This window comes from Macaca nemestrina, chromosome 17 (assembly GCF_043159975.1).
Source record: "Macaca nemestrina isolate mMacNem1 chromosome 17, mMacNem.hap1, whole genome shotgun sequence".
Taxonomy (NCBI): Eukaryota; Metazoa; Chordata; class Mammalia; order Primates; family Cercopithecidae; genus Macaca; species Macaca nemestrina.
In genome coordinates this window covers 49,883,816-49,898,880 of record NC_092141.1, presented here as the reverse complement: position 1 = coordinate 49,898,880, position 15,065 = coordinate 49,883,816, and the positions used below count along the sequence as shown (strand labels likewise).

At 42.4% G+C, this 15,065-nt stretch overlaps 1 protein-coding gene, 1 long non-coding RNA gene, 1 other non-coding gene and 2 pseudogenes across 6 annotated transcripts in view; all 5 read left to right on the top strand.

Annotated features, from left to right (window-relative positions):
* The window catches only part of LOC105476837 (glycerophosphodiester phosphodiesterase domain containing 1), a 64,649-nt gene extending 61,202 nt beyond the window's left edge, over nt 1–3,447 (top strand). The window contains exons 9-11 of one of the 4 annotated variants that reach the window (XR_011615695.1): nt 376–427; nt 1,240–1,451; nt 3,161–3,447. Coding sequence is in view for 3 of the 4 variants with exons in the window: in XM_011733095.2 (XP_011731397.1) it covers nt 376–427; nt 1,240–1,362 (175 nt within the window). In the remaining variant the exon portion in view is untranslated. Of the gene's footprint in view, nt 1–375; nt 428–1,239 lie in introns of all 4 variants that reach the window. The other 3 variants (XM_011733095.2, XM_011733096.2, XM_071082848.1) reach the window with 3 other exon arrangements.
* A 2,405-nt stretch (nt 3,448–5,852) lies between these two features.
* Nucleotides 5,853–14,569, top strand: LOC139359598 (uncharacterized). Its single transcript, XR_011615694.1, has 3 exons — nt 5,853–6,617; nt 13,763–13,901; nt 14,180–14,569. It is a non-coding gene; the product is annotated as an uncharacterized lncRNA (long non-coding RNA).
* On the top strand, nt 6,093–6,227 carry LOC112425762 (small nucleolar RNA SNORA16B/SNORA16A family). Its single transcript, XR_003016906.2, has one exon. It is a non-coding gene; the product is annotated as a small nucleolar RNA SNORA16B/SNORA16A family (small nucleolar RNA).
* On the top strand, nt 7,381–12,453 carry LOC139359597 (small nuclear ribonucleoprotein G pseudogene; annotated as a pseudogene).
* On the top strand, nt 14,472–14,675 carry LOC139359716 (U2 spliceosomal RNA; annotated as a pseudogene).
* The last annotated feature ends 390 nt before the right edge of the window (nt 14,676–15,065 follow it).

Here is a 15,065-nt window from a genome sequence, read left to right as displayed (position 1 = left end):
TTATTTTAACTTGGAAAGTTAGGAACACATATTAATAGTAAGAAAGGAAAGCCAGCTCTTTCTCCTTCTTCAGCAGTGAAAATGAGGCAGCCTCTTTTCTATTGAGCTGTGTCAACAAGAATGGGTCTCCGACAGATCTGGTAGCAGTAAGGAGTAGAAAGGAGGTTCTGGTTGTCCACCAACCAGCAGCCTGCAATGAAAGGAGATCCAGCAATTAAGACATAAATTAATTCCCAACAGCCATTATTACTTGAGACCATTTCTTTTATTGCTGAAGCATTGGGATTAAATTAACTAGGAATTACTAAACTCTAAATTGACTAAATTAGGACTAAAGACTAGATTCCTAAATCATTTATGCTTTTTCTTTTCTAGCTTACTAATGAGGAAAGCTTTGTTTGACCACCTAACTGCTCGAGGCATTCAAGTAAGTTTCTGGAATGATGCATTTTGGAAGCAGCATAGCTCACCAGTTTAACACAAATATAAAGGGCAAGAACTTTTAACTGACTTAGTTTGGCCCTTGACTCTGATACTGCTGCTTTACTGATCCACAAATGAGGACCTTAAGCTCTTCCTATACAGTTAGCAATAAAGCATTGGCATTTCTGGATCTAGATTCCTCTTATGTACAGAATAGCTGTTGCCAGAGAGGTGGGCCAGTGTTTGTGTGTGTGTGTGTGTGTGTGTGTGTGTGTATATATATATTTATTTTATTTTATTTTATTTTTTTTGAGATGGAGTCTCGCTGTGTCACCCAGGCTAGAGTGCAGTGGTGCAGTCTTGACTCACTGCAACCTCCACCTCCCCGGTTCAAGCGATTCTCATGCCTCAGCCTACTAAGTAGCTGGGATTATAGGCGCGCACCACCACACCTGGCTAATTTTTGTATTTTTAGTAGAGACTGGGTTTTGCCATGTTGGCCAGGCAGATCTCGAACTCCTGACCTCAGATGATCCACCCGCCTTGACCTCCCAAAGTGCTGGAATTACAGGCGTGAGCCACTGCGCCCAGCCAGGAGAGTGTATATTTAATAAGCACTGTGAATTTTTTTTTAACACCCCTCATTCCTGTAAGGAACAAAGTGAACTTTTAAAAAAGGATCTAATGATTTATTTAAATGATAGCTTTAAAAGGTTATTTCTAAATGTACCAAGATTGTAGTGGATAAATACTGTTATAAAAATAATTTTCTATTTTAACATTTCTTCTCATCCTTCTCACACTTCTAATTTTCAGGTGTATATTTGGGTATTAAACGAAGAACAAGAATACAAAAGAGCTTTTGATTTGGGAGCAACTGGGGTGATGACAGACTATCCAACAAAGCTTAAGGATTTTTTGCATAACTTTTCAGCATAGAAAAAGAGGTACTTAGAAGTATTGAAGGAAAAAATGAAGACCTAAGAAAAAAAATTTCATCATCATTTCCCTAAGCCATTTCCAGAATGGTAAAAGGTTTAATCAGTTTTTATTACCTCATTTTTAAGCCTGTATGAGAATGTAGAAACTATATATTATATGTATATTTATTTTAAATAATATTATATATTTTATGTTTGTAAATTGTTTAGAAAGATAATTGGTTATGAGATGTAAGTTTTAATTTCTTAATATGTATTTTAGTTTCTAGATCTTACACAGAAATCTTGATTAATAACATACACAGAAATGTGCATACTACATCATCTATAGAAATCTTGATCAATAATCTAGAAACTAGGTTATCTAGGTTATTGATCAAGATTTCTGTAGATGATGTAGTGTTCTATTATAAGTAATTCTGGAATCAAAGACTGTTGGATACATTTGGCATTGGGCTGAGTGGGTGGCTCACGCCTGTAATCCCAGCACTTTGGAAGACTGAGGCAGGCAGATCATCTGAAGTCAGGAGTTTAAGACCAGCCTGACCAACATGGCAAAACCCCATCTCTACCAAAAATACAAAAATTAGCCAGGTGTGGTGGTACATGTCTGTCATCCCAGCAGCTCTTAAGGCTGAGGCACGAGAATTGCTTGAACCTGGGAGGCAGAGGCTGTAGTGAGCCAAGATAGCACCACTGCACTCCAACCTGGGAGACAGAGTGAGACTCTGTCACACACACACACACAAAAATGGCATTAGCCTTCACTGGAATACAATCAGTTAGTTAGTAAAAGAATTTTTTTTTTTTTTGACATGGAGTCTTCCTCTGTTGCCGAGGCTGGAGTGCAGTGGCACCATCTTGGCTCACTGCAACCTCTGCCTCCCAGGTTCCAGCTATTCTCCTGCCTCTGCCTCCTGAGTAGCTGGGATTACAGGTGCCCACTACCACGCCCAGCTAATTTTTGTATTTTTAGTAGAGACAGGGTTTTGCCATGTTGGCCAGACTGGTCTCGAACTCCTGACCTCAGGTGATCCACCCACCTCGGCCTCTCAGAGTGCTGGGATTACAGGTGTGAACCACTGCGTCTGGCCAGTAAAAGAAATTTTGAAGGCCACTGCAGCTATTTGTTAGTGTCTTGTTATTTCTAGGTGCATCTTAGTTAAAGGGGAAAAATAAAATGGAAAAAGCTTGGAAATCAGTGATGTGTAGTTATCTGGCAAGTTATACATAATTAGCAGCAGTCAGGCTCAAGAAAATAAAAGTTGATTAGTTGATCAGAAATAAAATCTGTAGAGTGAATTAGATTTCTGAGTTGATGTTGTTAATGGAACATTCTATTTGAGACCTTTATTCAGGTGTGTAACAATTCTACCATGTCCATTTTTTTAAGCATTAAAAATGAACTTATCAGTTATAAATTAAGACAAGATCCAAATAGTTCTATTTTTGTGTTTCCTCTAAAAAAATGTAAGATTTTCACTTTTGGCATTGACTAACTGAGCCTACATCTAGATTTTAAATACCATCTTGAATCCTAATAATTATATTAAACTGATGAAAGTGCATATGATTGTTCCTAACACTTATGAACCCCCATAAAGATGTTCCTGATCTTTAAAATTCATTAATCTGAGTACTAAGTCGAAACGGAATTTTCCAAAGCATTAGACATCGCTTTCTCAGTTTATCTGAAGAGACTTCGTGTACATCTGTTTCTAATATATTTGACTAATTTTCATGATCTCAGATTGTGAGGTAAATGTAACCTGGAATAGTAAGTGTCTTTTACCTAGATTATGTCTCTCATTTGGAGTTTGGCAATGAAACAGCTATGAAGAATGACTGTACTCCCCCATCTGTCCCTAGATGACATAAATATCATTTGCTTTGTTGTTTAAACTGAAATAAATTTTCCAAGAACAAAGTAAGGGTTCTTCTTTTTTTTTTTCAGTTTTAGTTCCAAATATGCTTTGTAGATTTTTTTTTTTGCAGAATTTAATGAGGTGATGCTTTAATCATATGAATAATAAATGCACCTGAGATTTCGCTCTAGTAAAAATAAAAGAAAATATGGAAACACTTTTATGGTAAGAAAGTTACTTCTTGGCATTTGAACAAATAACTTGGGCGGATAATCCATTGAATGAGTCATTTTCAATTTCACTTATTGTAACTTATGGTTATAGCTGCTAGGGATCATTTTGATCATCTTTGATGGAATTCTTTTTGTTATTTCTCCTTTCTAAATTTTGCTTTGTTATGATTCAGAGGAGATCATATTAAAGGGCCAGCTTATATCTTACGTAAACCAGTAGAAGATAAAGTACCCAACAAGGTAAAGATGTTTGGAAAATAATGTTTCAAAAGTTTGGTGATTTTATAGTCAAGGTGACTTTAATTTTCTTAATAAAAACATAGTAATTTATAACAAGGAAGTTGATCATCATTCAGTTAACATCTGAATTCTGCTTTCTGATAGGGGCATCATGTTTGTTTGTTTTTAGAGACACAGTCAGGCACCATGGCTCATGCCTGTCATCTCAGCACTTTGGGAGGCTGAAGTGGGCGGATCACCTGAGATCAGAAGTTTGAGATCAGCCTGACCAACATGGAGAAACCCTGTCTCTTCTAAAAACACAAAATTAGCCAGGCGTGGTGGCACATGCCTGTAATCCCAGCTACTCAGGAGGCTGAGGCAGGAGAATCGCTTGAAACTGGGAGGCAGAGGTTGCAGTGAGCCAAGATCATGCCATTGCACTCCAGCCTGAGCAACAAGAGCGAAGCTCCATCTCAAAAAAAAAAAAACAAACAAAAAAAGAGAGACAGGGTTTTGCTCTGCCACCCCAGCTGGAGTGCAGTCACTCAGTCTCCACTCACTGTAGCCCCAATCTCCCTGGCTCCGGTGATCTTCCTACCTCAGCCACCTCAGCCTCCTGAATAGCTGCCACTACAGGAGTACACCACCACACCCTGCTAATTTTTGTGTTTTTTTGTAAAGACGAGGTTGAGCCATGTTGCCCATGGCTCAAGCAATCTGCCCACCTTGGCCTCCCAAAGTGCTGGGATTACAGGCACAAGCCAATGTGCCCGGCCTCAGAATTTCTTAAAGCTCTAATTTCTGGCAAGGGTCAGTTCTAGAAATTGAGGAGTGGGGCAGGACTATAGGGAGTCATCTCATGGCCACACTGTGAAAAAAGAATGGCTGTGATGGGTTGAGAAAACAGAACATAAATCATAAATCATAGTATGCTCCAGTATGGGAAACCATTAACATATAATATAATCAATGATTTTGCCTAAAGTTATGCAACATGGTGACCCCAGAAAAAATCCATTGAAAAAAAAATCAAAAGAGATTCTGCAATAGATAAGAGTGACAAGTCAAGGGTGGCCATGAATGCCAGGTTGAAGAGTTTGTTCTAAACTGAAAGTCATAAAGCTCAAGTAGATGGCTAAACTTGAGGCAATAAAAACAAGAACCAAAACTGCTAGGCAATAATACGACATAATGATTTCAGTCCCAAAAGAAAAATGTAAAGAACAGTCTGTAACCAGGCCCCAAAACAAAAGCAGAACTAAAGAAGTCAGTTGCGAGCGTCAGAGAGGAAATCAAAATGCTGGGAGCATACTAAGATATTTTCTGTGCCTCATTTAGATAGCATTGAAAAATTAATGTTTGGAAAGTTGATCATCCTATAATCTGAAAGAAAAATACAAGCCTAGAGCAGAGAACAGTCCAGAAACCAGGTCAGAAGTCTAAACAGGTTCATATAAATCTAAATTGCCATTAGATTGCATAAAAATTTGGTGGCCAGGTGCAGTGGCTCACGTCTGTAATTCCAGCACTTTGGGAGGCCGAGGCAGGGAGATAACTTGAGGCCAGGAGTTCAAGACTAGCCTGGCCAACATGGCAAAACCCCGTCTCTACTGAAAAAAAAAAAAAAAATTAGCCAGGTGTGGTGGCGCATACCTGTAATCCCAACTACTCAGGATTACACAATAATTGAGGCACAAGAATTGCTTGAACCCTGGAGGCGGAAGTTGCAGTGAATTGAGATGGCACTGCTGCACTCCAGCCTGGGCAATAGAGTGAGACTCTGTCTCAAAAAGGAAAAAAGGCCAGGCATGGTGGCTCACTCCTGTAATCCCAGCATTTTGGGAGGCTGAGGTCAGGAGATGGAGACCATCCCAGCTAACACAGTAAAACTCCGTCTCTACTAAAAATACAAAAAAGTAGCCAGGCGTGGTGGCACGCGCCTGTAGTCCCAGCTACTTGGGAGGCTGAGGCAGGAGAATCACTTGAACCCAGGAGGTGGAGGTTGCAGTGAGCCAAGATGACGCTGCTGCACTGCAGCCTGGGCGACAGAGCAAGGCTCCATCTCGAAACGAAGGAAGGAAGGAAGGAAGGGAGGGAGGGAGGGAGGGAAAGAAAAGGAAAAGAAGAAAGGAGGGAGGGAAGGGAGGGAAGGAAGGAAGGAAAGAGAGAGAAAGAAAGAAAGAAAGAAAAGAAAGAAAAAGAAAGACAGACAGACATGGTAACATAAGTAGGAAAACAATAAATCTATGTGTCTCTGTAAAGGAAAAATTAGGCCAGGCACAGTGGCTCACGCCTGTAATCCCAGCACTTTGGGAGGCCAAGACAGGTGGATCATCTGAGGTCAGGAGTTCGAGGCCAGGTTGACCAACATGGTGAAACCCTGTCTGTACTAAAAATATAAAAATTATCTTGGCCCTTATCGAAGCTGCAGCTGCTTCCGCATAGCTGCTGTGGTCAAAAAGGAGCCCAGAGTGACAGTTTTCCTTGACGGTCGCCGTTCTGTTTGTTGTAACTGATCTGCAACATTTTGGGAAAATACAGTTCCATTATACTTGCTATCTTTCAGCTGTAGCCAGAGACCTTTATCAAAATGGGCCTGTTTCCACAGACCAGCAGAACGGTTGGGGGTTTGCATGTACAGTTAACCAGCATAAGATTCCCGTACTGGGAAAATCCAGCTGGGATGTGACACAGCTTAACTGATAGCATCAGTATTTGGACCAAAGGCTGGTTAGATTTGTATCGTTCTGAGAACCAAATGATGGGACCAATAAAATTGTTCTTGACAGTTCTCATTTTGCTGTCCAGATGAAGACTCTGAGATGACAGAAGGTGATCTGTCTGGTGATTGAGGACTCCCGGGGTCACATCAGTGATGAAATGCAGGGGACCTGGTTGCCCCAAGTTTCCTGGCCGTGTGTGATCCTGAGGAGGTGAGCTTGTTTCTGGAGCTGTGCTTTAAGATTCATGTTACATGCAAAGCTGTCCTCGTGTGACTATGGACCTGTGGAGTTGGGAGAATCTCTACGGGAAGCAAAAGGCAAGACTCCGGTCATTTTAGGTAGAAACAACAGCATGCTCTAGGTGTAGATCAATTGAAGATTAATAAAGACTGATAAAAGTAAAAAAAAAAAAAAAAAAAATTATCAGGGCATGGTGGTGGGCGCCTGTAATCCCAGCTACTCTGGAGGCTGAGGTAGGAGAATCACTTGAACCTGGGAAGCGGAGGTTGCAGTGAGCCAAGACCATGGCATTGCACTCCAGCTTGGGCAACAAGAGCGAAACTCCATCTCAATAAATAAAAATTTAAAAAGGGAAAAAATAGGCCGGGCGCGGTGGCTCAAGCCTGTAATCCCAGCACTTTGGGAGGCCGAGACGGGCGGATCACAAGGTCAGGAGATCGAGACCATCCTGGCTAACACGGTGAAACCCCGTCTCTACTAAAAAAAATACAAAAAACTAGCCAGGCGAGGTGGCGGGCGCCTGTAGTCCCAGCTACTCAGGAGGCTGAGGCAGGAGAATGGCATAAACCCGGGAGGCGGAGCTTGCAGTGAGCTGAGATCCGGCCACTGCACTCCAGCCTGGGCGACAGAGCGAGACTCCGTCTCAAAAAAAAAATAAAAAAATAAAAAGGGAAAAAATAATAAGAGCTAGTGACTGGATAAGCTTAAAAGAAGAAGGGAAAGTCACAAAGCTGCAAAAAAAAAAAAAAAAAAAAAAATGGGGAACTGGAGAAGGGAAACAATGTGGTGGTAAAGATGATGAATGTGGGTGCACTTGAGTTTGAAAGAGCAAAAAGAAGTTTGAGTGGCTATGCTTTAGACATATTAGTCCTTGGCTGAAAGGCTAAATCTGGAGGAATAGATTTAGGAATTTCCTGTACTTCATAGGTATGAATTTGCAAAGTTGCTCTTTAGAGGTGATATTAGTTGCTTCTCAGTATTCTACTTGCAATTTGAATAGTACCATGCCACCAGATGCCTAGGTTGTGAATAGCATGGGTTCATACCCTAGTGAGATGGAATGATAATGTACAACATAGCAAATGATCTCATTTATGCCTTTTTCTTTCAAAAGTAGAGAGCTCTATCAAAACAGACATAATTTTTTAAATTTTTTTTTTGAGATGGAGTCTTACTCTGTCTCCCAGGTTGGAGTGCAATGGTGCGATCTTGGCTCACTGCAACCTCTGCTCCTGTATTCAAGCGATTCTCTTGCTTCAGACTCCCAAGTAGCTGGGACTACAGGCACACAGCACCACACCTGGCTAATTTTTATACTTTTAGTGAAGATGCGCTTTCACCATGTTGGCCAGGCTGGTCTCGAACTCTTGACCTCAAGTGATGCACCTGCCTCAGACTCCCAAAGTGCTGGGATTACAGGCATGAACCACTGCGCCCAGCCAAAACAGGCATAATTTTAACTCATCGCATTATTTATGAAAAGAATACAAGTACATTAGTCTTGTTTGTTGAGTAGTTTTAAAATTTAGTTTTTTAAAGTCTTAAAATAACAAGGCAGGTCCTGGATAGCCTCTCCCAGGCAAGAGGAGGCTGAGCAGGTGTAGTAGGTTACCCATTCTCACTTTGATGAAAGCTGCTCCATTTTTTTCTGTTTGTATATGAGTTCCACATAAAATTGATTTGAAATAGGAATTTTCTGCAAAAAAAAAAAACCTTTTTTGCGTTTGTAATCTTTGATCTAAGATTTTTCCCCTCTGGACTTTAGAACCTCCCTCTCTCCCCTCCTCTTCCTCTCTTTCTTCTTCCCTCCCTTCCTTCCCTGATAACTCACTCTAAGCCTTTAAAAAAGTCAGTCAGTTCCCTTAATGGTTTATGATTTATTTTTTTTTTCTGGTCAGAAACTTCTCAAGAACAACCAATGGGTGGGGAAGGAGAGGTGAGAGACAGGCATAGGATATAACAACTAATTCACAAGTGTCGATGGCCAAGAAACATGAAAAATGTTTAACCTCCTTCATAATAAAAGACTTACAAAATGAAATGATAATGAATATGATACCAATTCCCGACTCTCAGGTAGGCAAGAATGAGTGTTGGTGAGAGGATAGGAGAACAAGCACTCATAAACTGTTGGTAGGAATATAAATCGACAGAGCCCACCCCTCCACCCGCCCCCCCCTTTTTTTTTTTAAGACAGAGTCTTGCTCTGTTGCCCAGACTGAAGTGCAGTGGCATGATCACAGCTCACTGCAACCTCTGCCTCCTGGAATCAAGCAATCCTTCCACCTCAGACCCACGAGTAGCTGGGACTACAGGTATGTACCACCATGCCAGCTAATTTTTGTATTTTTTTTTTTTGTAGAGACAGGGTTTTGCTATGTTGCCGAGGCTGGTCTTAAACTCCTGGACTCAAGTCATCTGCCCACCTCAGCCTCACAAAGTGTTGGGATTATAGGTGTGAGCTACAACACCCGGCCTTGGCAGAACACTTAGAGGATAGATTTGACAGTACCTTCAAACACATCCTTTCATCAGAAATTCCACTGCCAGGAATAATATTCCAAGAAAAAAACAGGATGAATGTCCAAAGATACACATGCAGAATGAAAAATTGGAAACAACCTAAATATACAACATTGAAGGACTGGTTACGCCAGGCATGGTGGGTCACACCTATAATCCCAGCACTTTGGGAGGCTGAGGCGGGCAAATCACTTGAAGCCAGGAGTTCCAGACCAGCCAACATGGTGAAACCCCATCTCTACTAAACATACAAAAACAATTCAGATGGGTGTGGTGGTACAGGCCTGTAGTCCCAGCTCCTTGGGAGGCTGAGGCATGAGAATCGCTTGAACCTCCTGGGAGGCGGAGGTTGCAGTGAGCCAAGATCACACCAGTGCACTCCAGCCTGGGTGACAGAATGAGACTTCATCTCAAACAAAACAAAACAAAACAAAACAAAAAACAGTGAGGAAGGCCGGGCATGGTGGCTCATGCCTATAATCCCAGCACTTTGGGAGGCCAAGGCAGGCGGATCATGAGGTCAGGAGTTGAAGACCAGCCTGGTCAACATAGTGAAACCCTGTCTCTACTAAAAATACAAAACAAAAAAATTAGCCGTGTGTGGTGGCGGGCTCCTGTAGCTACTTGGGAGGCTGAGGCAGGAGAATTGCTTGAACCTGGGAGGTGGAGGTTGCAGTGAGCCGAGATCGCACCACTGTCCTCCAGCCTGGCCAACACAGCGAGGCTCTGTCTCAAAACAAACAAACAAACAAACAAAAAACAGAAACAAAACAGTGAGAGAGGCAGTGCATTCCATTCCAAGGCATCTGTGAGCCCACAGAGCAGACACCATGAGAAAAGCTCACCCTCCCCAGTTGAAAAAATTTATGAACAAGAAATTATCATTGAAATTAAATGGTGGCAGACATGTCCAAGAAATATTGTGGAGATTTGATCCCTTTATGAATCTTGTGATAGATGAATGTGTGGAGATGGCGACTAGTGGGCAACAGAACAATAATGGAACGGTGGTAATATGAGGAAATAGTACCATGTTAGAAGCCTTGGAATGAGTAAAAATAATGGCTGTTCAGCAGGGAAACCCATGCCCTCTCTCCATAGGGCCTGTTTTACTATGATGTAAAAATTAGGTCACGTACATTTTCACATTAGACATTTTGTTAAACAAACTTTCATAATAGTCAACAACAACAACAACAACAAAACCCAAAAACAAGGGACTGGTTAAATAAATTGTGACAGATCCTTATAAAATATGACTGCTCTATATCTACTGATATGAGAAAATTAAGTGTAAACACTAAGCCACAAAATTGTGTATTGTGTAAATAAAAAATATTCATCTTAAAGGTCTGAAATGCTATCTGCCAGTGTTAATAGTGTTTTTTCAAAATTGCGGTAAGAAGGCTCACGCCTGTAATTCCAGCAATTTGGGAGGCCGAGGCGGGTGGATCACCTGGGGTCAGGAGTTTGAGACTAGCCTGGACAATGTGGTGAAATGCTGTGTTTACAAAAATAGAAGAATTAGCCGGGCATGATGGTGGGTGCCTGTAGTCCCAGCTACTCGGGAGGCTGAGGTGGGAGAATCGCTTGAACCCAGGAGGCGGAGTTTGCAGTGAGCCAAGATTGCGCCACTGCACTCCAACCTGGGCAACAGAGCAAGACTCTGTCTCAAAAAAATAAATATATAAATACAGAAATAAATATGATGAAATCATTCAACTCAGTTGTGATTTCACAAGTCATCAACAAAAGAGTTGATCATTGAAATTAAGAGAAAAAGCTGAAGGAAGAGTTCAGAAGGAAAAAGAATGACCCAGAAAGTCAAGTTTAAAATATGTCCAAGGAAGAGAAAGTGTGGTCTGAGAAATAGAGGCAAGGGAGAGTACGTCTTCAACCCCACGAAAACAGAATTTAAGAGAAAAGGTAGGCTGGGCGCGGTGGCTCAAGCCTGTAATCGCAGCACTTGGAGAGGTTGAAGTGGGCGGATCATTTGAGATCAGGAGTTCAAGACCAGCCTGACCAACATGGTGAAACCTGGTCTCTACTGCAAATACAAAAAATTAGCTGGGTGTGGTGGTACATATCTGTAATCCCAGCTTCTTGGGAGGCTGCAGCACGAGAATTGCTTGAACTCAGGAGGTTGCAGTGAGCTGAGATCGTGCCACTGCACTCCAGCCTGGGCAACAGAGCAAGACTCCATCTCAAAAAAAGAAAGAAAGAAGGTGATTATCATCAGTGCCCAAAATAGAATACTAAGATCAAAGAAGGCAAGGGCCAGAAAAGAGATAACTGCATTTTTTTTTTTTTTTTTTTTGAGACAGAGTTTCTCTCTGTCACCCAGGCTGGAGTGCAGTGCCATCCTCATGGCTTACTACAGCCTTGACCTCCTAGGCTTAAGCGACCCTCCCACTTCAACCTTTACAGTAGCTGAGACTACAGGTGTGCGCCAGGACGCTTGGCTGATTTTTGTATTGTTTGTAGAGATGAGGCTTCGCCATGCTGCCCAGGTTGGTCTCAAACTCCTGAGCAATCCACACTCCTTGGCCTCCCAAAGTGCTAGGTTTACAGGCGTGAGCCACCGCACCTGGCCTGCATTTGTTTCAAAAGGAGGCCTCTGTAACTATGGTTCATTTATCTCTATAGTTGATGGAACTGATATGATATTGCAAAGGAATCAAGAGGACTGAGTTATACTAAATGAGGCTAGTAAAAATCAGCCACTTATTCACAGGAATTAGAAAATCAAGACATTTGAAAGGGCAGCGGTATCAAGTGAGTTGTGTTCTATGTGGGAGGCTTATAAATGTGTGAAAACAAGAAGGCGCTAGTGGAGAGATTGGAGATATTGGAGAGAGAGGACATGTGATCAATGATCTCTTCAAGACTGTGTGGCTTGTAATTTATTCAACGAATCAGTAGATTCGTTGAATGCCTGCCTTGCCAAGCACCTGAGTCACAGCTGTGAATCATACCGAACATTTCCTGCCCTTGGTTCTTATGGTCTAGTTAAGCAATCCAGACCAGAGAGAAGAGAAGGAAGAAGTATCTTTTTATATATATACTTCAAGAAAGGATGGGAAGCTAAGTATGAAAGACTGGGATGGGCCAGGCACGGTGGCTCACGCCTGTGATCCCAGCACTTTGGGAGACCAAGGCGGGCAGATCACCTGAGGTCAGGAAGGAGTTCGAGACCAGCCTGGCCAACATGGTGAAACCCCGTTTCTGCTACAAATACAAAATTAGCCAGGCGTAGTGGTGCAGGCTTGTAATCCCAGCTACTTGGGAGCCTGAGGCAGGAGAATTGCTTGAACCTGGGAGGTGGAGGTTGCAGTGAGCCAAGATTGTGCCACTGCACTCCAGCCTGGGCAAAAAGAGCAAAACTCCATCTCAAAAAAAAAAAAAAAAAAAAAAAAACTGGGATGATTTGCACTTGAAAGAGGATAGAGTAGCAAAGCCGACTAGTGTGGTCTGTTACTCTTCTTATAGGACATCAGTCCTATAGGATTAGGGCCCGCCGTTATGACTTCACTTAACCTTAATTACCTGCTGAAGGCCCAGTCTTCAAATACAGTCACACTGGGGGTCGGGGCTTACACATATGAATTTGGTGGGGGAGGGTGGCGTGGGGGGCACAATTTAGTTCATAACAGGTGGGGATGGGGGTCAAAGTGGAGAGCTGGTGATTGGTTATGTGCGAGAGGAGGCAGAAAAGGAAGGAAAAGGAAGGAGGGAAAAGGAAGCCCTTGGCAGCTGACCACAGAAGGGTTACAAGAGAGAAGAAATCTAGTGTAGCCAAGGATTGTCAGAAAGAAGTTGTGTATTTCTTCGTTTCCTAGGATACCTACTTGGAGATTTGGAGTATTGATAACAATCTAGATCACTAGGGAGAGGAAATAAACTTTTCAAAGGTTTAAATTATTTCGAGACATAGTCTCACTCTGTCACCCAGGCTGGAGTGCAGTGGCATGATCTCGGTTCACTGCAACCCCCACCTCCCACATTCAAGTGATTGTCCTGCCTTAGCCTCCCGAGTAGCTGGAGTTACAGGCATGTGCCACCACGCCCTGCTAATTTTTGTATTTTTAGTAGAGATGGGTTTCACCATGTTGGCCAGGCTGGTCTCAAACTTCTGACCTCAAGTGATCTACCCACCTCGGCCTCCCAAAGTGCTGGGATTACAGACATGAGCAACCGCACCCAGTCTCAAACGTTTAAATTCTGATTAATTTGAGGAATAGTGAGTTTGAAAGTTTGGGCATTGTTAAATAATGGTAAATGTTACATTTATGTGAAGTTTAAATTTTTATTCACATTTACATGTATTCCTGTGTTTCTTACGACAACCTGGTAGAGTAGTTGAGATGATCACCTTTCTGGTTTTTTTTTTGTTGTTGTTGTTGTTGTTTTTTTTTTGAGACGGAGTCTTGCTCTGTCACCCAGGCTAGAGTGCAGTGGTGCAATCTCGGCTCACTGCAAGCTCCGCCTGCCAGGTTCACGCCATTCTTCTGCCTCAGCCTCCCGAGTAGCTGGGACTACAGGTGCCCGCCACCACGCCCGGCTAATTTTTTTTTATTTTTTATTTTTAATAGAGACGGGGTTTCACCGTGTTTGCCCGGATGGTCTCGATCTCCTGACCTCGTGATCTGCCCGCCTTGGCCTCCCAAAGTGCTGGGATTACAGGCATGAGCCACCGCACTCGGCCCACCTTCCTGTTTTTTATATGAAACTGTAAGTTACATGATGACTTCAAAGGGAATGTACAGGGTCACCTGGCTAGAATCGGTGTGGTTGGGTCTCCTTAACCTTCCCACCCACTCTGACTTTTCTGATTTGTTTTCCATTCACCATTCAATGCTGAGAGAAATGTAAACAGCTGGGAGAAAGGGCAGTTGCAATGTTACGCTATAGAAAGTGAACTTTCCAAATGAAAGCTACAAAACAGAAGAGTCCCATGTGCCAAATGTACTTACTGTTCCCTTGTTCCCTGACTTAAACACTATTAATAGCATTTGTGGAGATGGGAATCAAGCTGCTATTCCCATGAATAACGGAAACCACTGCCTGTGGGAACAGATGGAAAACTATACCACTACCTTTTTGAGAAATTAAGAAATCCCAGGTAAGAACAAAGTAATAGTAAACATTTGTCATTAAACACCCAGAATTGGTTTGGCTTATACAACTAGATAGATGAATGGTGGGGTCACTTACTGAGATGGAGAAAACTGAGAAGGAAACAGATTTCCAATGGGAATGTGAAACATTCTGATTCAATTCACATTTTGAGAAACATTATCCATTGCTTCTCAGCCTTTTGGCTAAGATCAAGTAAGAGACATCCCAAGCCAAGTATGCATACCTTAGGCTCTACAAAATGACTAGAAAACTTCAACCCTACTTTGTTTTTTTTTTTTTTTTTTTTTTTTTTTTTTTTTTTTGAGACGGAGTCTCGCTCTGTCTCCCGGGCTGGAGTTGCAGTGGCCGGATCTCAGCTCACTGCAAGCTCCGCTTCCCGGGTTCACGCCATTCTCCTGCCTCAGCCTCCCGAGTAGCTGGGACTACAGGCGCCGCCACCTCGCCCGGCTAGTTTTTTGTATTTTTTAGTAGAGACGGGGTTTCACCATGTTCACCAGGATGGTCTCGATCTCCTGACCTCGTGATCCACCCGTCTCGGCCTCCCAAAGTGCTGGGATTACAGGCTTGAGCCACCGCGCCCGGCCACTTCAACCCTACTTTGAAGGAAGGAATTCAGTTAACATTTATTTAGTACCTTTTGTATGCCAGGTGGCTATCACACTCATCATCTTATTTAATCTTCACCTCAGTCTTGTGAGATAAGTAGTAGTATTTCTGATTTACAGATGGGGAAATAGAAGCCCAGATGGGTTGAGT